This window comes from Tupaia chinensis, unplaced genomic scaffold (assembly GCF_000334495.1).
Source record: "Tupaia chinensis unplaced genomic scaffold, TupChi_1.0 Scaffold000594_1, whole genome shotgun sequence".
Lineage (NCBI taxonomy): Eukaryota > Metazoa > Chordata > Mammalia > Scandentia > Tupaiidae > Tupaia > Tupaia belangeri.
Genome location: NW_006160110.1, coordinates 1,953,718 through 1,976,959, shown reverse-complemented (window position 1 = coordinate 1,976,959; position 23,242 = coordinate 1,953,718). Strand labels below are relative to the sequence as shown.

Genomic DNA, 23,242 nt, shown 5'->3' with positions numbered 1-23,242 from the left:
TATATATAATACACACAGAGAGGGAGGGGGTGAGAGGAGGAGAGAACTCATTTGTGAGGCCTGGGGGAGGGCAGCAGGATTAGTTTCAGATTTTAAGCAAATATTCGGCTTATCCTAAAAATGGAATACGGGTGGTGGCTCTTGAATGGGGCATAGTCACATTGATATTAACTCTGATTCAATGGTACCTGCGTTTTCCTCTTAAGGAACTGTAAATTCACTTTAGTGGTTGACAGTAAAATTCCTCCCAACCAGAGACTGAAAATTACAGAAATGAACGCATGAGCAAAACATCTTTTCTGGAAAACAAGGCATGCAAAACAAAAAGCGGAAGAGTAAACGTTTTCGCCTTTGGCGCAGCCCGCTCTGGTTCTTACAGGCCACAACCACCATCTTCTAAGGGCCCTGGAAAGAAAGGGGGCTCTCCTGCAAGCGTTTTCCCCGGGACCCTCCCGACCAGGCAGCGCGATCGCAGCCCGGCGCCACCGAGCGCGGACCTCCGGCACGTCCTAGAGCGGCCGCGTGGGGCCCGGCCTCCGGCTCACTTCCGCTCGCTCGCGTCGCTGGCCCCGCGGACAGCTGGGCCTCAGTGCGGGCCTGCGCCTTTCTGCGCTTTTCCCGCAGGCTGCGGGCTTCAGGGAGAGGGTGAGTGGGACTGGGCGCGCCGGAGCGGGGCGGACGCGCTTCCTCTGGACTCGGAGGCTGGCCCGGCCAGGCTGAGCCCGGCTCGGAAGACCGAGGCCCAGGCCGCGCGCGGGAGCGAGGACGCGCATCCTCCACCTCTCCGGCCTCGAACCTCGGCCGCCTGCTCTGCCTTTTGCTAGATGGCACGGTCTCGTAGGGGGTCCTGGGCTCGCTGGTGGCCGACACTTGGCCCCAGGCCCCGAATATGGGTGGCTGCTCACTCCCACTCTCCCCGGGCACGATTCTTCCCGCACTAAAATGGAGGACGGCCGGATCCGCCCTGCCTGCCCCACTGGGTCATTGCAGGGTTGACGCTGGCCGCCTGGAAACCAAGGAGCGCCGGTTTTCAGCCCGGCAGCCATTAGAATCTCTTGCGAGGCCTTCCAAATGCTCCATCTTCACCAGGTGATCGCGATCTGCAGCCTGGAGAACCACGGGTCCGGGGTCAAACGGGCCCATGGGCCCAGCACCATGATGACGGCCGGATTATGAACTTCGTCCAAGGTGGATCTCCGCTTTGAGAAAGGAAGCAGCTGTTTTTTGTCCAAGAAGACAGGGACCTAATCTGGTTTGCTCAGTTAGTTTCTAGTGGCTTGGAAGGTGCATTTCACAAAACACCCTTGATTACATTTCTAGCTACTCGATCTAGTGGAAGAGTTACGATTTTTTAAATTTTGTTTTTCAGTTTTTAATTTGGAAAATTTCAATATACGAAAATATAATGTGAACTCCTAATTCGTGATTAATCTTGTTTCATCTGTTACTCTCACTCCCACTGTATTATTGTAAAGAAATCTAAAATGTACCATTCAATCTGTTAAATATTTGCCTATGTTTTAAAACATAGTAACTCCTTTTTAAAACATAAAACCATTATCAGCCTAATTAACATTTCAGATTACCATCTACTATCCTGCCCAGCGTTTGCATTTCCCCAGTTCCCACCCTCCCAAATTTTCAGTTCATACAAATCAGTATCCAAACAAGCTATACACATGTTGCAGTTGGTTGACATCTCTTAACTCTTTTAGTCTTTTTTGTCCTCTTGTTTATTTTTTCCTTGTATTTTACTTGAAGAACTCAAGGCATTTTCCTATAAAGTTTCCTACATCTTGGTTTTTACTTTCTCCTTCCCTTTAACAATCTGGCATTTATGTCTATAGCTTTTTTTGAGGTCCAGGTTCTACTTTTCTCAAGAAAACTTCATAGACTCTCCTGTGTACTTCACGTTCCATCGCCTCAGGAGTTGGATGAGACCTTGTCTCTTTTTGTAAACCTTGTAGACATGAACTACTTTACCTCAAGGTGACCAAATAATTGACCAGAGCATCGTAGAAGGATGCCAGCTAGTAACCGCAGAAGGAATGAGAGAATATCACCTTTCGGCAACCCCTAATGAAATAACGGATCCTGGCAATGAGCAACAGTGGCTGTCAACATCAGAAAAAGAGACAGCTAGACAACCGTGCCTCCTGAGGAAGTACCATGTGCCACTTACCCAGCATTCTTGGAGTAATAGGGGTAGGCCGAGGGGTATGAAGCAAGAGCCCATGAGCTGATAATTGTTGAAGCTTGGTGATGGCTGAGTAGCATTAGTATACTCAACACTCTTCTTTATGTGTTTGAAATTTTTCACAATCAATTTTTTTAGAATATTGACTAGTTGACTAGTGAGTTCAGGTCAGCCTGATCCATTGGTTAACCTTTCATTAAATGGTTCTCAGATCTGACTCCATGTTAGAATCATGGAGGAGAAGCCTCTGCTTCTTTATAAACACTAAAGCACATATCTCACTCAGAATTTTCTCTCATTGCTCCTGGATGGAGCCCAGTCATTGATACATTTTACAAGCTCTCCAGGTGATTCTAATAAGCTCCCAGGGTTACATAGCACTGGTCTAGATCCGTTATTTCTTAGAGTAAGCATATCCTGCTATGCCTTCTGCATTTTATTAGCTTTTCTAAATTTTAACTTCCTGCATTCTGTTTATTCTCACCTCTCCTGCAAACTGCAATCCAGTAGGGAAGCCTCTGCAAATTGCTGCTTAATTATCAGGAAGGCTTTATCTTGGTGGTGAAAATGTGGAGTAACACATGAAATGGACGCTAGTAATAACCTCAAGGCCTATGAGCAGCATAGAGACGTACTGTTGTGTAAGGAATCTGTGGTGAGAGGGTAAGGAGCTGACTGTTTCCCAAAATAGAAAGGGAGACTAGGTGTTGTGTAGTCAGAAAAGCATATTTGGCCATGTGACACATTTTTTAAAAAATCAACATTAAATAAATATAAAATTACATAAAATGCTGCCCATTGCAACCAAAAATAATCCAAAAAATGTTTTTTTGGAGAGTTTTTCTTTTTTTAATTTTTTTTTTCTCGCTATAGGGCGCGTGCACTCGCCAGACAGAGAGAGACATAGAGACAGAAAGCGAGAAATCGCCCCCCAGTCGGGATGGTCACACCGCAATCCCTTCTCCATTCTCCTCTTGGGATCTTGAGGGCACACATGCACACGCGCCCAGCATGAGTTCTAAGCCACTGGGTCCGGGACGCGAACCACGGTCGACTACGTGGGAATCCAGCCACATAGCCATTACGCTAACTGCTGGTTCCCCCCCAAAAATGTTTTTAAGTTCATAATCTCCCTCTCTATCCTATACCATCATTTTAATCACACTTGAAATGACCGATATTAATAGTATGAGGCATATCCTTCCGCACCAAACTTAATTTTATGTAAACATAAGGATTTGAAACATTGTCATTATAAAATAAGGTTATATCATAGCCACCTGTAATTTTTCTCATTGTCTTCTTCCAAGATAGTAATTACAGATCTCTCTATTAGGTTAGGAATAAATAGTTAATAGAATAAATAAATAAAAGCATGAATATACAATGAAATATTGAATCATTTCCCTTCAACATACATAGCTTCCATATGCTAACCACTTTAAAAGTACCACAGTACATATCATTGTACATAGGTCCTTTATTTCCATAGGGCAGATTTCCCAAAATGGGATTGCTGGTTTAAAATTTATCATCAGTAGCATCATTATTATTGGTTATATATATATTTATATATATTGCCAGTTTTTCTCCCAAAACAGCAGCAGTTCATAACTCCACAATCACTGATTTAGGAGAGTACCCATCTACCCATTTCCTCGTATCCTGGTTTGCACTAGCTACATTGCTTCATTGATATTTGCCAGCTAATGTGTAGAAACGAGCATAGTTATTTCTTTTATTTGTATTTCCATTAACTAGCTAGAAACTGAGCACTTTTCATGACTATTGGCCATTTGGATTTCTTCAGTGACTCCTGTGTATATCCTTTGCCTATTTTTCTATTGATCAGCATTTTTATTTTTGAATATATTTGCATGAACTTTTTCTAGGGGCATTAAGTCTTTGTCATTAGAGGTGCAGTTTTCTCAGGTGGTTTTTGTCCTTTTTTTGTTTGTTTATATAATTTTATTTGATTTTAGGAGTATTTTGATACATAAAAGTTTGTTTTGTTTTGTTTTTTAAGAGTTTTTTGCCATAGGGCATGTACGCTCACCAGAAAGAGAGAGAGACAGAGACAGTAGAGGGAACATGAGAAATCACCACCCAGGAGGTATGGTCATATAGCCATTCCATCTCTATTCTCCTTCTGAGATCTTGGACACCATGCACATGTGCCTGGTGTGAGTTTTAAGCCACTGAGTCTGAGACTTGACCACAGTCGGCCATATAGGAGTCCAGTAACATAATCACTATGCCACGTGTTGGCCTCCCTGTGAGTGTGTTCGCAAGGTACGGGGTCTTGGACTCAACTGCTCCATCAGCCATTGGGAATCCAGTTGCCTTAACCACCACACCACCTGCTGGCTCTCCATGCACAGCTTCTAACTGCCATGCTACAGGTCCAGGAGCATATTTTGTACATTTAAATTTCTTACCCATGTGTTTTTTAAAAAAGAATTTTATTTACTTATTATTTTATATTTTTTAATTTGCCATAGGTCACATGCACTCACCATTGAGAGGGAAGTTGAGAAAGCAAGTTGTCAGGTCTGGGACCTAAACTGAGTCGGCCGTGTGGGGTCCAGTGCCCTAACTACCACACCACCTGCTGGCCCCCTGTGTATTTGTATTTACTATGAAAAGTTAAAATTTTGCTTTGCTTTTTTTCTGCAAGAGTAGCTAATTACGTCAGTGCTGTCATTAAATAAGGTACACGTTTTATACCTTTGTTACATATTGATTTCCATACATACTTGGTTTATTTCTGGATTTTTCCTTCTCCTTTCACCTCTATTTTTATGCCAGCATTATTCTGTTTTAATTATATCTGATTAATGTAGTAAATCAATATCTAGAAAAGTAAATCACTACTCACTACTTTTTGTAATTTTTTTAAAATTCATGATACAGAGAGAGAGAGAGAGAGGCACCCTTGACAGTTGCACCACAGTTCCCTTTCCCCAGATCTCTAGCTCTTCAGTATCTTGGACTGAAGATACAATAATATGTCATAATATGTTTCAGGTCAACCAGGTTGGGAATCTGAACGTGTAGTCAGCCATATAGCTTTCAGCACTGCAGTGCCACCAACTGCACCACCAGCTGGGGCCATGATTTTTTTAAAGTTTTATTTATTTATTTCCTCCATGAGCAAGAAAGATAGAGACAGTACTCCAACAGGGTCTTGATGCCATGACCTACCACTGGCTTCAGCTAGCCCCACTGCATGGGCATATGCATGCCTGGTGTATTCAGGTTTCCAGATATGAACCTGGAACCTTCCTCAGTGAGTCAACCTTACAGAATGTGTTTTACCACAGCACTGCTGTCCAGCCCCCATTTTTGTAATTTTCTTACCCATTCTCAGATATTTATATTTTCTTCCATGTGATCTTTAGATTGTTTTTGTTCTAAGATAAATCTCACTGGAAATCTTAAAGATTTTGCACTAAATATATCTACACTAATTTTGGAAAGCGTATGACACTGAGTCTTCCTGTCAAGGAACATAATGTGTATCTCCATTTGTTTGGATCTTTCAGATCCTGTTTCTTTCCTGTTACCTTTATTCCTAGTGATTTTATAAGTTAGTGTTTTGCTCTTGTGAATAGGATGTTTTTTCCCATTCCTGTTTTTATCTAGTTATTTTTAGGATAAAAGCTATTGGTATTTTTGTATATTTACCTTATGCTCAACTCTGTCAAGATTTTTATTAGTTTTTCTTAAAACTATTGATGTATGTTTTCTTTCCTGCCATCAATATGGATAACCTAAATTGGTTACATGTAAGCTTCATTTCATTCTCATTTATTCTATTTAATACACATCTCTCATCACAAAAGCATGAGAGATGCCATAAGTGCCCAGAAACAGTGAAAGGAATAGTGTCAGCAGTGGGCAGAAATCTACATATGCAACAGATTATTACTGATCACTTAAAATACCAGAGTCTCTTTGGATCAGCCAGTGGTAGTAGAAGCAGCTGGATCCCACACGGCTGACTGCACAGTTCAAGTCCCAGACCTGGTGACTTGAAAAACATGCCAGATGCATGTCCATGTGTACCCAAAATCCTGAGAGAAGAGAAGGGACTACAATGTGGCCATCTCCTCCTGGGGATGCTTTTTTCACTTTTCTTTCTCTGGCAAGTGTATGCACCCTATAGCAAAATTTAAAATAAAGAGAAGATATTATATGTGTGTGTGTGTGTATGTGTGTGTGTGTGTATATGTATATATATATATATATGTATATATTTACATATATATATATATATCAGAGTCTCAAGTACTAACCAGTCCTGGGCTTGTCCTGTAAGGGAGTGACATTTGCTCAGCATACTATGAAGCATTACTATATAGCATTACTATATTCTATAGCATTACTGTAGCATTACTATAGAGTATAATAGAATACTATGGTTGTTTATGATCATTCAGAGAAAGGGTTGATCACCAGGGGCACCAGGGACACACCATTTGGTGAGCATAATGAAATACCATCTCTTCTCCCAGAACTTCAACTAGAGTTACTGTTGCTTAGTGTTCAGTAAAAAGACTTTAAAATGTATATATCAGTGAATGGAAAGTATATAATTCCCATATTTCTTGTTAACTGCACTCCCCAGTTTCCTCTATAGTAACAGATTAGTATGATACATTTGTTACAGTTATGAGTCAACATGGATACCCTGTTGCTAACTGAAGTTTATCTTAGGGTTCGCTCTGTGTTGTACAGTTCTCATATAATTGACCAGTGTATAAATGTCCTTACCATATCATAAAGAATAGTTTGACTGTCCTAACTGTCCCCTGTGCTCTGCCTATTCATCTTTCCTTTTTATAAAAAAATAATTATTTAATTCCATTTGTTTTTATCATTTCCTTAATTTGACCAGAGAGAGACAGAGAGTAAGAGAGAGAAGGAAAGTAAGAAAGTAAGCTGCTAGGTCTGAGACTTAAACTGCAGTCCATGTGGGAATCCAGCACTTTTAACCACCATGCCACTTGTTGGCCGCCATCTTTCTTTTCTCCTCTTATCTCTGGCAAATACTGACCTCTATACTGTCTCTTGCATTTTCAAGAATGTCGTATAATTGGAATTGAACAATAGTTTTTATTTGAATGGGTTGAACTGCTCTTGTTTGTTGTGTATGTATGAACAATTGTATAGGCTTTGGTAACTTGTAGTTTTAGTTGATTAAGAGTTATTAAAATCTTTGGATTTGTGTGAAGACCTTAAGAGAACAGGAATCGAGACTATCCCGAATAAGAAACAACCACAGATCCCTCAGGAATGTGCTTTTGGTGTAGTGATATGAAATAATCCTCAGGTGGTCTTTGTGTTGCAGGTGGAAGATGTCCATGGATGTGACATTTCTGGGAACGGGCGCAGCATACCCATCCCCAACCCGGGGCACCTCTGCCGTGGTCCTTCGATGTGAGGGCGAGTGCTGGCTCTTTGACTGTGGGGAAGGGACACAGACACAGCTTATGAAAAGCCAACTTAAAGCAGGTCAGTGTGCAGCCAGCTAGCTCATTAAGATAATCTTTTGTTCTGCTTCATTTTCTTGGATCTCCTTGGGCTTTTGTTCAGTTAACAGCCCTGGCAGTTTCATTCTACTTCAGTACCGGAGCCCGACAAGACTTGAAGGCCCTCTGGCTTTTGGCCATACTCAGTGTACTTCATTTACTCATTTATTTGCTTCTCATTCATCCTGTAACTGTTGAGAGTGAGGATCTACATAGACTTGGTGGGTGGAGGATGGAGTGGAATACTTCAGCCCTATTAGATGGGCACCAGCCCAGCAGGGAAGTCGTGTACACGCAGAGAGAGCTGTCATGAAAGAATGTGAAGGAACTAGATGTTCAGAGGATGGAGACTCTCTTTTCCATTTGGCATTATTAGAGTAGGCATCTCAGAAAGGTTGACTTGTGAGTTGTTAAAGGAGGAGGAGGAATTTCCTGGGCTGGGGAGAAGGAGCATGTTCCAAAGGGAGTGGGGTGAGCTGAGGCCAGCACCTGGGATGTGGAGGAGTCCTGTGGTGAAAAGCCTTAGTGCAGGTTCAGTCAGATTGCCTTCCAGTCCCAGCTGAGAAAGGATAAAACTTAGAAGGTGTGTTGTGAGAATTATATATAATAATTCCTTCTCCATGTGGTTGCTTTCCTCTCATGAGTTAAATCTTAGCTCAAATGCCAACTCCTCAGAGGCTTTTCCTGAACCTTCTGAGTTAAGTGTTTCCTCCCTCATCCTACTATTCTACTGTATCATCCTTTTTTTTTTTTTTTTTTTTTTGGCATAGGGCATCTGTGCTCACCTGAGAGAGATAGGGAGAGAAAGTGAGAAACATGCTGAGCATGTTTTTAAGTCAACAGGCCCAGGACCACAGAGTGTCGACCATGTGGGATCCAGTGCCTTAGCTATCATGCCTCCTGCTGGCTCTGTCATCCTATTTTTATGCACTTCTTAGCATCACCAGTATCTGGCATTGTGTTATTTAAATAGTTTGCTTCTGTGTTTTCTATCTTCTTGTATGATATGTCTAGTGATTACCTAATGTACCTAGTAGATACCTAAGAAATACCTGTATAATTAGTGAGTGACACATTCATAACTATCATTTAGCAATTTAGTAGTGTTTCTCTCTTATTAGGTCTTGATAAATAGTAGTTATTGAAGTAATTATTTATTTTTAAAAAATAATTATTTAATTTTATTTATTCATTCATTTATTTTAAATTGACAAGACACACACACACACACACACACACACACACAACTGGAAACTGGAAAACCAAGTCACTAGGTCTGGGACTCGAACTGTGGTCAGCCATGTGGGAGTGTCCAATGCCTTAACCACCATGCCACCTATTGGTCCCTTGAAATGACTATTTCTACAATCATCACAGTACATGGCCCTTGATGAACGATTTGAGGAAAGCTACTTCTAGTGTCCCAGGATCTCTTGGTCTAGTGCTGCAAACAGATGGTCATCAATCACGGAATATAAGTAGAATAATGGAGGTGGTTTTTAGGTACTCTTGGAGCATGAAGAAAGGGAACACTAACTGTGCCTCTGCATTCAGAGAAGGCATCGCAGAGGTGGTTACATTGACGAGGATCTAAGAGATAAATGGGAGTTTCTCTCGGGAGAGAGGTGGGTCAGGTATTGAAGGAAGAGACAACAAAATGAATGACAAGTAAGGGAGGTTCCAGGAAAGAAGTGACAAGTTTAGAGAACAATGAGTACTGGACTAGGCTAGAAGGGAGCTAAGAATGCTGAAAACGTGGGAGGGCAGGCTAGGAAGTTCTGTGTGATATTCGAACCTTACTGTTTACTGCAATAAAGAGCAATGAAATGTGTTTAACTAGGGGAATGATGTGATCTGACTTACATTTTCGGACAGAGTTTTCTGGTGGCATATGTACTGGGAGAGAGAAAGGCTGTGGATAGCGTAACAGAGGCTAGCTCCAAGGCAGTCAAATGCATTTGAGAGAGAGAGAGAATATGAAGATACTGTTGAAATAGGAAGTAGAGAAATGGGTGGAAACTAGAGACTCAGTTTAAGAGGTACCTGCGGAACCAGTAGGAGGTGGTCTAGGGTATGAGGAAGTGAAGCATTAGTACAAATCACTGGTGGTGATGTCCTGGACCTGCAGAGGGAGTCAGGGAAAGCTGCTGTTGGAGGAAGGAGTGACCTGTGTCTGTTTAGGACATGTGGCCCTCTTGAGGTATACACAGTTCAGCCTTAACTATAAATTGTCTTGGGTTGAAACCCTGAAGTAAGTCAGGTCCTATGCTTTACTTCCCTTGAATCATGCAGATTCCTTTCCAGAGTGCCCTCAGGGTAGGCACAGGCCAGAGTGGAGGCTGTGATATTTAACATTTTCGAGAGTGGAGGTTGAGGTGCAGGGTGGATTAAATTAGAAGCAACCAATTGTTAACCGTGGGTACCAGAGATTTGAGTGTGGGGATAAGTCTTTACCATTATTTCATAACTGTGTCAGTTTTCTAATGTTACATAACAGATCATAAATTTAGTGACTTATTTGCATTTATGATGTCATAGCTTCTGTGGGTCAGGGAATTGGGGCCTGGCATAGAAGGATTCTCTGCTTCAGGGTCTTACTAGGCTACAGTCCAGGAGCTGACTAGAGTTATAGTCCCATCAGAGGCTCCACTGGGGAAGATTCTGCTTCTAAGCTCACTCTGGTTATTGGCAGACTCTTTATGGTTATAGGGCAGATTCTCTTGAGCTCCTAGAGGCCACCCACAGTTATGTCCGATGTAGGTTTCTGATTCATGGTAGCTTCCTCACAGCCAGCAAAGGAAAAAGAGATTCTATGTCTACTAGCAAGACAGAGAGTTAGATTTCATAACATAACCACATTGCATCATATGCCATATTCTACTGGTTGGAAGTAAGTCCCATTCCCACCCACACTCAAGGGGCGAGAATTCTTGGCTGTGAGCATCAAGGGGCAGGGACCATGCCCTTAGGTCTTCCCATTACAATACGCTTCCCCATTATTTTATACTGTACAGCTCCTTTATGTAAGTTTTAAATAGACAGTTGGCAGTCCTAAGCCTGGCAAAAAATAAACCAAAAAAGCCCAAAGATACCTTTAGTTTACTACATTTTATTGACTTAAAAAATAAATTCCTTGCCTCAGAGAAGAAGTCGGGGTGGTTGTCCCAGAGCGTTGTCTATAACTGCCTAGTAAATGCCCCCAGTCTCAAACTGGAATGCAGCTCCCCCAGTAGTACATCATGGTGTCTCTCAATAAAACCCATTCTTCATTTGAAAACTGCCTCATACCATTGATACTTGTGGTTGCCATTCCTTCCCCTTCTGAAATCAAGTTTCTTAGAAAATGCTTTTCTGAAACTGTGATAACTGTGGGAAGCAATTTTTCACTTAATTCGCCTCCTCTGCCTTGGGTTTGCAGGTCGTTTGGGTGTTCCATTTGGCTTTGTTTTGGAGTCGTTAGGGAGGGCCCCGGAAAGTCTGATATTGGCAGTTTGGAGGCCAACATGAGATCTACACCCAGTAACCTGAGACTTTTGTCTGCAGGGTCCTCAGGTCACACATGGTGGCTTGGCAGTGTAGATAGGTGGAGGGGAGAAATGAAAAGGATTCTAGAAGCAAAATCAAGAACTAAAAAGAGACAGGAAAAAGGAACGTATTGAGGAAACTTCTAGAGTACTTCCCAGGGATTCTCCGTGTCCAAAATCAACTCTACCTAATCTGTTGTTCTCTGCCACTAAGCACTGGGCTTGGTGTCATAATTCCAAGACTTGCTTGGAGAGCATGTGATGTCACAGGATAAGTCACATTATAATAAACTATAAACTACTCTTTTATGGTATCAGTAAGCTATTCCTGTATGTTTATGTATCAAATGTTTAAAATAGGAAGGCCTTGAGCTAGGACCAAAAGCCTAGCTTAGTTGTGTTTGCTACTTTTAATATGCCACGTGATACATCTCAGAAAATGCAATTGTGGCATCCTGCCACATTCCAGCAGTAAGTTCAGTTGACTATTGGCTAAATCAATTATAAACTAAGCCAATAGGCACTGAACAAGTTGTTGTATTACTTCAGACTGAACAGAAGAGTTGGGCCCAAGTACCCTTACATAATACAAGGCTACACTCTGACTTCTGTTGAGTACTTCCTTCTGCCTCAGTTCCTCACCCCCACTCCTTTTTTCTCTGTTATTCCCTCCCTTCTTTCTGCCCTCTCCTTCACCCTTTCATTTTTCTTTTCTTCCTTTAACCTCACCAGTCTCTGACTTGATTGGGTAATCTCTGTCCCGTTTAGAGCGTCCTTATAAGGCAGTTTTGGGTTTAGATACTGATCCCAGTCAGTTGGAGCCATTGAGCATTTTATTTTGCTAGAAGTAAATGTTTGCTATGAAGAAAGCAGCAGGGGGTGCCGTAACTGCCAGATTCTTTTGACATGCAATGCCTATCTAGTTAAGAGAATTGCAAGGGGTCTTCAAAAAGTTCATGGAAAGTGTACATTATGACTAAACTATACATTAATATCAAATTTTTAAAAATACTTTATTTAACTTTTTAAAATTAATTCATTAATTAATTAAATTTTAATTTGACCAGAGAGGGACAGAGTGAGAGAAAGGGAAAGTGAGAAGGTAAGCCACCAGGTCTGGGACTCAAACTCAGCCACATGGGAGTTCAGTGCCCTTAACCACCATGCCACCCTCCAATCCCTGTATCTCAAATATTTTACTCCAAAATTGGGGCTGGCAGGTGGCGAGGTGGTTAAAGGTGCTGGATTCCCACATATTCCCACCTAACTGTGGTTTGAATCCCGGACCTAGTGGCTTGCTTTCTTGCTTTCCCTTTCTCTCTCTCTCTGACTGGTCAAATTAAAAAATAATAATAACAAATGGAATTAAATAAATAAATTATTATTAAAAAATTTTTTTTACTCCAAAATAAACCTGGACTTTTATTCCATTTTTCTACAAAACTTTCGTTTTATTGCCAAAAGGTATATGTGTTTGTCAGAGACAGAGGGGAAAGAAGGAGGAAATAAGCCCTAGTGAGGCATGGTCACACCAGGGTCCCTTCTTCATTTCTTCATTCTGTCGAGATTTGGGGCATGCATGGTGTGTTTCTTAAGCCCCTGAGGCCAGGGTACAAACCATGATCGGCCATGTGGGATCGGCTCCCTTAGTTAGCTGCTAGGTTATAGGGCCAGTTCTCCACAAACTTTTTGAAGTTTCCTCATGTTTTTGGTACATTTTTTACTTTTTCTTAAGTGAGAGGAAAATATTCTGAAAACTGTTTAACTGTGTAGTTTGAAAATGTTTAATAGAAAAAGGTTATATTTTATTAAAAACCATCCAGTAAAATAAAGCCCATCTTTCTTGCTTTGGAATCATCTAGCAAAATATAAATGAATAAGTTTACAGTGGTAAGTAGAACTTCTAAATTCAATTTACTATTTTATATGTAACTTCTTAGGCTTGTTTTAAATAACTTTGTATATGGGTTTTTACTTCTGAAAAATTTCCAAATGTATTTCTCTGTCTCAATCAAAAGGGAAAATTACCAAGATCTTCATCACACATCTTCATGGAGACCATTTCTTTGGCCTTCCTGGCCTCCTCTGCACAATTAGCCTGCAGAGTGGCTCCATGGTCACCAAACAGCCCATTGAAATCTATGGCCCTGTAGGGCTTCGGGACTTTATCTGGCGAACCATGGAACTTTCTCACACGGAATTGGTCTTTCCTTATGTGGTCCATGAACTGGTGCCTACAGCTGATCAGTGCCCTACAGAAGAACTTAAAGAATTTGCACATGCGAATCAAGCAGACAATCCTCCCAAAGAGGGACAAGGAAGAAATATCCTATTAGACTCAGAAGAAAACTCATACCTTCTGGTTGATAATGAACAATTTGTTGTAAAAGCATTTCGCCTCTTCCATAGAATTCCCTCCTTTGGGTTTTCAGTCGTGGAAAAGAAACGCCCAGGTAAACTCAATGCACAGAAATTAAAAGACCTCGGTAAGTGGTTTTGCCCCTTCTTATCAATCAAGCTGTCGTTAACTGGGGATGGTAGAAGTGTCACAGTAACCTTCCTTCCTCAGGCCTAAAAATGGCATTTGCTCTGCTTTATTTCCTATGCACAAAATGTGTTCATTAAGGGAAATCCTTGGGGACAAAAGATACTATTTGAGGCCTGCTTGGTGGCTTTATGGCAGAGGGAGCTAGATCCCACATGTCTGAGCACAGTTCAAATCCCAGGCATGGCACCTTGAAAAACATGCTTGGTGCATATAAATGCACGTATGTGCTCAAATCCCTGCAAGATGGGGAAATGGAAGGAAGGGATTGAGGCCTGACCATACTCCATTGAGGAGTGTTTCTACTTCCCTCTGTCTCTCTCTGGTGAGCAAATGTGCCCTCTGGCAATTGAAAAGAAAAAGATGGTATTCAGAGCAAAAACAAGGTATAGATTGCAATCCTTCTCTCTTCAGCTCCCTCAGTCCATGTTCTTAATCTATCTTATCTTCAACTCACATCACCTTGGTTGGCAAGATGGTTTGGCGGTGGTGGTTGTTTTAGGTCCAGGCTTTATTTTTTCATGTCTTTCTTTTAAGATAGATTTGCAATGACATCTTTGGCCACAGTTCTTAACCTTAAAATTGCAACCAGAGGAACCAGCAGATGGCATAATAGTTACATAGCTGGACTCCCACATAGCTGACCATGGTTCAAGTCCTGGGCCCTGAGGCTTGAAACTCATGCCAGGCATGTGTGTGTACATGCCCAAAATCCCAGGAGGAGAATGGAGGAGAAGGGATTGCAGTGTGGCCATCCCCCCAGGGGTGATTTCTTGCTTTCTCTGTCTCTCCAGTGAGCACTCATGTCCTATAGAAAAAAATCTCTCTGGGGAAAAAAAAAATTGCAACCAGGGGCCAGCAGGTAGTGTGTGGTGGTTGAGGCATTGAACTCCCACAAAGCTGACTGTGATTTGAGTCCCATGCCTGGTGGCTTGCTTTCTCTCTTTTTCTCTCTGTCTCTCTCTGGTGAGTGCACCTGCCCTATAGCAAACAGTAATAATAATAATAATAATAATAATAATAAATAATTCTTTTTAAAAATTGCAAGCAACTGCTTTCAGGGTTTTCTTATCATCTACTTACCTACTCATTCAACCCTGATTAAATTAATTTGGTGTTCAGAACCTGCCTCAAGCAGTTTTACATACTAGGGTTCATCATAGTTAGACACAAGCACATAATGATAAGCATGGCAGGGGTGGCTGGTGGCCTGGTGGTTAAGGAAGCCAGATCCCACATGCAGCTGTGCGGTTCAGTTCCTGGACCTGGTGACTTGAAAACCACTCCAGTTGTGTGTTCTTGCATTCCTATCCAAAACCCCAAAAGGATGGAGAAATGAAGGAAAAGGGATTATATCTTGACCATGCCCTACCAATGATGCTGTCTCCCTCATTCTCTCTCTCTCATTCTCTCTCTCTCTCTTTAGTGAGTGCATGTGCCCTCTGACAAATTAAAAAAAAAATCTATATAAAAAAGATGGGTATGGGGCATGTTTAAGGCCTCCCACCTCCTCTGTGCTAGGCCATCATGCAAAGCAGAGTCCCGTCCATTTTCCTCCAGCTTCACCACCGTCCTCAGCATGGTGTGACAGACAGTGCTTGTAGAAAGCATTGTGGTGTTTTTGGTATATTCATTTATTTGTGTAATTGCTTCCCCAACTGAAATGGCATGCTAGATAATGACAGTGAGGAAAAGTGAGTTCAGCCAAAGGTATTTTTATTATCTGAAACCCTGTGGAAATACTATTAGGTCATCAGGAAAATCTTGATGTTTTTCTATGCAAAAATGCATCATGACTTTCCTGACAACCCAATAAATTACATTTGGAAACTTTAAACGACGTCTGTGTTGGAACTGGTCATCACATGATACTTGTTTATATGTATTGTCCAGAGTGATGATCAGATATTTTTCTAGATTAATACGAGATTTAAGCCCAGCTTGGTAAATGTCAAAGTATCCCTGTCTGCCAAGGAGATTGATTGTGTGTGATTCCCTGAAATGCTACTTGATCTCGTGATCCAAATAATCTTCTCAAACATTTTTTAAAATAAGTTAAGTCATTTTGTAGGTACTTGTCTACTAGTCATAGATTGTCATTATTTAAATATATACTTTACTTTTACCCAAAGATGAGCTTCTTGAATAAAGCACTCTCAAAAACTTATTCCCATGTACAGTAGAGCATCAAAACCATTATCGTGACTGTAATAAGGTCTTAGTGAGACTTAGAATCTTAAAACTCATTTGGTACATGTGCATGGGAATTGTTTTAAGTACTAAGGCATTGCCGGTATCAGTCAGCACTGAACATTAAAAAATGTATGAATATTCCAGTTTTCTACTAGTAGTAAAACATTATGAAAAGAATTGAATGCCTTTTCCATTTGTTATTTGCTATGCTGTTAAATTGGACTCTATTAAAAAGTCATAAATTCCTTTCCCATGATGTAATGCTATCTATCATCATTATTAGGTGTTCCACCAGGCCCTGCTTATGGGAAGCTGAAAAATGGAGTTTCTGTTGTTCTGGAAAATGGGGTTACAATTTCTCCCCAAGATGTGTTAAAAAAGCCTGTCGTTGGAAGAAAAATCTGCATATTGGGTGACTGCTCTGGGGTTGTGGGTGATGGAGGAGTGAAGCAGTGTTTTGAAGCAGACCTATTGATCCATGAAGCAACCCTGGATGATACACAGATGGACAAAGCAAAGGAGCATGGCCACAGCACACCACAGATGGCAGCAACATTTGCAAAGTTGTGCCATGCAAAGAGGCTGGTTCTGACTCACTTCAGTCAGAGGTACAAACCTGTTGCTTTGGCCAGAGAAGGAGAAACAGATGGTACTGCAGAACTGAAAAAGCAAGCTGAGTCAGTGTTAGATCTCCAAGAAGTGACTCTAGCAGAAGATTTTATGGTGATTGGCATTCCGATCAAGAAATGAGACGAGTGTTCCTGAATGCATATTGACAGGTCTATGAATGTGTTATTGAATGTGGAATTACTGTCCAGTTTTTAATTTTTTGTCTGAAGTGATTTAGGCCCTAGTAATCCTAAATGGATGGAGCTGCATTGCTGAAATGACTCAGTAGTGAGAAGGAGCAAGCTTTTTATAATAAACCATTTTTAAAAGAAAGAAAGAAAAAAGACCCCCGCAACCTTCTTAAAGTCCACATTTAACAAAATGATAGGCTGTTTAGGTATACTTCTCATTTTGTGCCATTGCCACAGGTAGAAGTCAGTACTCCATGCTTTCCTGGGCTTAGCTTTTGCCTACCTTTATTGCAGTTATTGGCAAAGTACGCAAGGCTAGACACTCTTGGTTCAAAATGATATTTGGGCAGTTTGTGTTGAATCTGTTCATGTTATTTACAGAATAGAGAGAAATGTAATGAGATATTGGACATGCAGGATTGGTAGTAGAATGACAATAGCTTTGCTGGAATACTGAATGTTTATCTTACAGTATGTTATTGAATGTTCTAGTTTGCTCTTAATCCATCTATGGTCCTCCGCTGGGGTTGTGTTGCACCCCTAGAAGGAATTTTGAAATGGGGATTTCCTTGTCACAATGACTGAAGGAGTGGTGGGTGGTGGTGGTGGTATTATGGGTATTTAGGCAACAAGGGGTTAGGGATGCTAGGTGTCCTGCAGAGGTTGGGTCATTCCTGTACAATAAAGAATTATCTCACCCCCAAATGCAAATAGCAGACCCACTGAGATACAAAGCAAGTTAAAACTTACATTCCCAATGAGAATATACTTTACCAATATTAGTGACCTAATGATTTGAATTACTAGGTAAGTCAAATCCTACAACAAATTATAAAGAGTGAATATGTCAGAATTATAGTAACATATCAAATATTATTTGAAAGAAAGGAGTCATCAAGTGAAGCTTATCAATATGGAAGTAAAAAATGGTATCTGTTAAACTGAGGCTTAATTTACATGTCATTATTAATAATTCTCAAATCCCAATTTTAATACATGCCCTTTCTGGAATAGCTTTTCTTTCTGAGCTGCCTTCTACCTCCCCTTCAGTCTGCCATGGGATATCTGACTCACTCACTGGTCCCCCAAAAATGTGTTCCATGGAAAGGTGGTCCTGAGTACTGATTCAGTCAAAAGGGTTCCCTAATCAAATCAGCATATTAAAAACTGGGTCTAGATGGTGGCACAGTGCTAGCACAGCCGAATCAACGTGGGAGAAGTCCTAGGTTCACCTCCCAGGCCCTTCCTGAGTTCTCCAGGCTCTCATGCACCTGTACATGCCCATGATCTGGGCTGGCTGAGGCTGGGTTACATGGAAGCATGAATACTGTTGGGAGGGGGTGTCTCTCTCTCACTTGCTCATGGAATGAATGAATGAATAAACTTAAAAACAAATACAGTATTGCTTTGAGTGATCACAGACCAGGTTTTGGGGCCAGACTCTGATTTCAGTTTTATTCTGTGCTTTATGCTATGATCATCTAGTACCTCTTTGTGGTCTGGAGCAGGTTACTTTCTCTGGGCTTCTTCAACTTGCTCATCTCTTAAACCAGGAAAAATAATACCTACTTCATAGGATTGTGAAGATCAAACAAGACAGTCCATGTAAGGAGCATAATACTTTGCTTAAAAGTGTTGAAAAGTTCTACAGGACAGAGGACCAGCAACATTCCATCCATTTAATAGATACTATCTAGTAACAGCTTAGGGACCTACAGAGTTTTTATAATACGCACATTTAAAAACATTGTCATAATGTGTACTGTCCAATTCTTTTGGGTTCTGAGGCTTCTCTGGTCAAATTTTTTAACTTCTGGCTGGTTGTGGAGACCCCAGAGTAGTGATGATCAAGAAGGTATGGTTACTTAAGATCTCAATCATCCTGATGCAGTCTCTAGAATGTTTTACAGCTTTCCAACTCTAGGCTCTCTGCCTGCAGAGTACCCAAGTTTGGCCAAGCTTAAAGTATGTCTTGATTTACAAACTCGATTCAAACAAACATTAATTAGACACCTACTATTTGCCCAAACCTGTGTAAGAGAGAATGGCTAAGACTAGTATTCCCACTACATGGAAGCTTTGCCATTAGAAATTATGTTTTAGTCACCCTACTTTCTTAGAAATGTCCACCCATGATAAGCACTCAGAAATGAGTGTGCAAACTTGACATATTTCTGTGCCTAGCCCATTTCATTGTACTTGTCATCATCATTGTACTTGTCAAACAAATGTAACAAACAAACAAACTCACCCTTCACTGAGTACCAGGTAAGTGCCTGGCTTTACTGTGTTGAGAGCATTCTAGCCCTATAGCATAATCCAGTGGTAGGGACCAATAAACAAAAGTAAATATGTAGTTCCTTTAAATATTCTGATCATCTAGCCTGACCCTCACAATCTTGTTCCTGAGCATTAACTGGTAGCTGGCTTGAGTCAGGCCCGGATTCTAATCATGATCTAAAATATATGAGGGTTAGATGCTCAGGGACCCTGGGAAATGGAAAACATATATTAGATCCAGTGTAGGACATTTGACCATGGTGAGAATTCTTTCTCAACTCTCTTTTGGTCTAGAATGTTTATTTGTATTGAGTTTGTTACAGGTGAATGCAGTTGTTGGAGAGAGAGAGAAAGAAGGAAAGTGAGAATGCACCTCCCCCGCGAATGGCCACACTGTAATCCCCTCTCCTCCACTATCCTCAGAATTTTGGGCATGCATATATACATAGAATGCATGTACGATGTGTTTTCCAAGCTACTGGGTTTGTGACTCAGACCACCCAGTCAGTCATGTGGGTTCTGGCCACCTTAACCACCAGTGTGTGAGGAGTGTAAGTAGCCAGAGAGTGTAGGCTCTGCTCCCAGAAGCTAATTCAGTAGGTGAGGGTGGCAGGTACTCAAGAATCTGGTGATTCTGAAGTGAATGGGTGGCAGACCGCATTGTGAGAAATAAACTCTTTTTTCTAGGCACTTATAAAAATGAAGATGTGTTAAGTGTCTTATAAATGCTTATACAAATGTCTATATATATGTGTCTACATATGTAGATACATGTTTTCACATGTAGATTTGATCTCAACTGTTTTTTTTTTCATTTAACTTGAGCATTTTCCATGACATTCAGTGTTCTCTGAAAGCATGAATGTAATGATTTTATATTATTCCATGCTATAGACTTAGTATCACTTAACCATTTTTCTACTTGGAGGCATTGTGATTATTCTCCACTATTATAAATAATGTTATCATCAGTATTCTTGTGCATAAGCCTGTGTCTCTGAGCATTTCCTTTCTTGGAATTGAGTTCTCAGAGGGTCCAAACATCTGGCTTACTTTTGTAGACTGGGTAGGAATCACCTACTTGTTTGCATGCTCATTTACACTCCTCCTGGCAGCCCAGCAGTCTGCTTTACTATTTCATTAATAGATAAGGAGTATATCAGCTAATGATCTTTCTAACACTTTTCCCAAGACATTAGTCCTATGAGATTATTTTTGCTTCCTAGTGCTAGCAACTTTATTGTGTCTTTTAGTTAGCATATATAAATCAACTTCGATTTTCTTGAATATTCTATGACAGTTTAAAAATATGTTGGTTTTTACTGAAAAGGGTAAAAATCCTTACTGCTTCAAAATATGTCTATAATAATAGATGTTCAGTGAAGATACTTTTGTCCTCACAGAGGAATAACTTTATAGTGAAATGTTCTGGTTCTCTCCTTACTGATTGATGTTTTTTTTCATGTAATGAATGAGTCACTGTTTTGTTTTTTTTTTTAATGGGAGACTAAAAAGGAAGTGCTGATAACCCTTTGACTGTTCCCTCTTGGTGGTGGGATAAGAAGAGAGTTTCAGGAGGGGGTTTGAGGGGTCAGAGGCAAAATCCTTTTCTCCCATAGTAGAAAGTAAACAATGTCTAAAACTGAAAAATAAGTAGCATTTATATTTTTAAAAAGCAGGGGGAGGGAGGCAGGAAATAACAGGTAAATAATTAAGAGTGGAGAGGTCCACAATGAAATGGTCAAGGGGTGTAGGCAGGGCTGCTACTAGATTTATAAGTCTAATAGTTTAACACTTTTTGACATTTTCATACTATTTGTTTTGTGTATCCTTTTGGTTTAAAAAATTAAATTCACAGGGACCAGCAGGTGGCTTGGTGGTTAAGGCGCTGGACTCCCACATGGCTGACCCTGGTTCGAGTTCTGGACCTGGTTGCTTGCTTTCTCACTTTCCTTCTCTGTGTGTGTGTGTCTCTCTCGTCAAATGACAATAAAATGAATGAATGAATAAAAGTAAAAAAATAATTCTTTTAAAAATTTACATTCACACACACACATACATTAGTCCTGTAAGATCAGTTTTGCCTTTTAGTATAATCAGCTTCATTGTGTCTTTCAACTAGCACACATAATTCAACTAATTTCCTCAAATGTTCTTATGCCAGCTTAAAAATGTGGTAGTTTGTACTTAAAGTAGTAAAAATCCTTCTTCAAAATACATCTATGATAGATGTACAGTGAAAATACTTTTGTCTTCACAAAGGAATGACTTTATAGTGAGATGTTAGACACTGCTCTGAACAATCATATCAGTTGCTCATCTCCACATGGGGACTCCAGGCAGTTGACAATTTCTGTCAAGCCTTTGGAACATTCCAGTCCTTTCTTCATGCTGTACCCAGATTACTTTGAAAATGCAAAGCTGAGGCTCATGCTCCCTCTGCTTGAAACTTTTTAATGATCTTGCCTTACCCACCTTGCCAATCTAGTCCTCCATAGTGCTGCCCAGTTTTTGTAGTCCTCATCCTTTGTCAGGGCTTTCTGTTGTCACAGAGTCTTTACATGGTGCAGAGCCTAGAATGCTCATCTACCTCTTATAAGTTAACCCTTACTTGGCTCCCTGGAAACTTTCCCTGAGCTCCCTGCAAGGGGAACACAAGGGAACATGGTACTTTCATTGCCTCTGCACCCCTCCTTCCTGGTGCTTGTCACTTTATATTTTCATTTTGCTTCTGTGAGTTTTGATTGATGTTTCTCTGTCCCACTCGCACTGTTAGCTTCACAAGAGGAGAGCTGTGTCTGATTTTGTTCCCCTTTGTGCCTAGCTTGGTGCCTGGAACATTTAGCACATCAGTAAATAGTGTCAACTGATTCAATTTTATTTGTCATCCTGTTCATCTATTAATAGATGGTACCTTGTTCTCATAGCAACTTTTCCTGATTAATATTAAAAATGGGGGGCCAGGAGATGGTATAGCAGCTACATTGCTGGACTCCCACACACCTGACCACCGTTTGAGTCTCAGACCCAATGGCTTGAAAGTCATGCAGGGAGCATGTGCATTCATGCCCAAGATCCTGGGAGGAGAATGGAGGAGGAAGGATTGCAGCATGTTCATTTCCCCTGGGTTCTCCCACATGGTTGACCACAGTTTGAGTCCCAGGCCTGGAGGGTTGCTTTCTTGCTTTCCCGTTCTCTTTCTGGTCAAATTAAATCATAGTACTAACATGGGACTGGGCTTGCAGGTGGCATGGTGGTTGAGGACGCTGGACTCCCACATGTCCAACCATGGTCAATTCCTGGACGTGGTGGCTTGCTTTCTCACTCCTCTCACCTGGTCCCTTTCTTTCTTTGTCCCTCTTTGGTCAAATTAAAATTTAAAAAAAAAATTAAAAGTCAAATAAGATAATTCTTTTAAAAAAAAAAAAGGTTGGCAACTTCATAAAAAATAATAACATGGGATCAGTAGGTGGTGTAGTGGTTACGTCACTGAACTTTGGCATAGTCGACTGCAGTTCACATCCCAGACATGGTGACTTAAAACTCACACCAGGTGTGTTTGTGTGCATCCCCAAGATCCTGAGAGAACAGAGGAGAAGGGATTGTGGTGTGACCATCCCTCCGGGGGATGATTTCTCATTTTCTGTCCCTCCGTCTCTGTCTCTCTGATGAGCACACGTGCCCTATAGCAAAAATCTCTCAAAAATTAATAATAATAGGGGCTGGCAGATGGCATGGTGGTTAAGGGCACTGGACTCCCAACATGGCTGACTGTGGCTTGAGTCTTGGACCTAGAGACTTGCTCACTTTCTCTCTCTCTCTGTCTCTCTCGGGCCAAATGAAAAAAAATAAAGTTGAATAAATTTTTTTTAATTTTAAAAATAATAAAATAAAATAAACCATTCTTTTAAAAAAATAGCCTTTTAGAAAATTGTGAGAAGGGTTGACTATGTGGGAGTCCAGTGACGTAACCATTATGCCATTACCAGCTGAACTTGCTATTGAAATTAGTTAGATTATTTAAGAAATTATGTGATGTGATCAATAAAATGTGGGGGAAAAAGGAATGGAAGACAACTGTAGACACCAGAGATAGTGTGAGAAGAGGGTTGGAAAGGGCAGAGGGTCAGACATAGGGATAAGTGTATATATATATATATATATATATA

General features: G+C 40.8%; 1 protein-coding gene across 4 annotated transcripts; it reads left to right on the top strand.

Moving 5' to 3' along the window:
• Positions 1-465: 465 nt before the first annotated feature.
• On the top strand, positions 466-19,469 carry ELAC1 (elaC ribonuclease Z 1). Of its 4 annotated transcripts, XM_027775669.1 has the most exons (5): positions 466-645; positions 1,090-2,205; positions 7,551-7,714; positions 13,274-13,741; positions 16,277-19,469. In XM_027775669.1, exons 3-5 carry the CDS (start codon positions 7,558-7,560, stop codon positions 16,741-16,743), a joined length of 1,092 nt encoding a protein of 363 aa, XP_027631470.1. In that variant the 5' UTR covers positions 466-645; positions 1,090-2,205; positions 7,551-7,557; the 3' UTR covers positions 16,744-19,469. The 4 variants fall into 4 exon arrangements, with proteins under 4 accessions (XP_027631470.1, XP_014447022.1, XP_006158458.1 ...); XM_014591536.2 differs by lacking the exon at positions 1,090-2,205 and having other exon boundaries at positions 468-645; positions 13,274-13,708; XM_006158396.3 differs by lacking the exon at positions 1,090-2,205 and having other exon boundaries at positions 469-645.
• Positions 19,470-23,242: the final 3,773 nt, after the last annotated feature.

Coding starts and splice junctions, on each gene's coding strand:
- ELAC1 (XM_027775669.1), top strand. CDS start 7,558: ATGTCCATGGATGTGACATTTCTGGGAACGGGCGCAGCATACCCATCC. Junction 7,715..13,273: donor GAAAAGCCAACTTAAAGCAG/GTCAGTGTGCAG, acceptor CTCAATCAAAAG/GGAAAATTACCAAGATCTTC. Junction 13,742..16,276: donor ACAGAAATTAAAAGACCTCG/GTAAGTGGTTTT, acceptor CATCATTATTAG/GTGTTCCACCAGGCCCTGCT.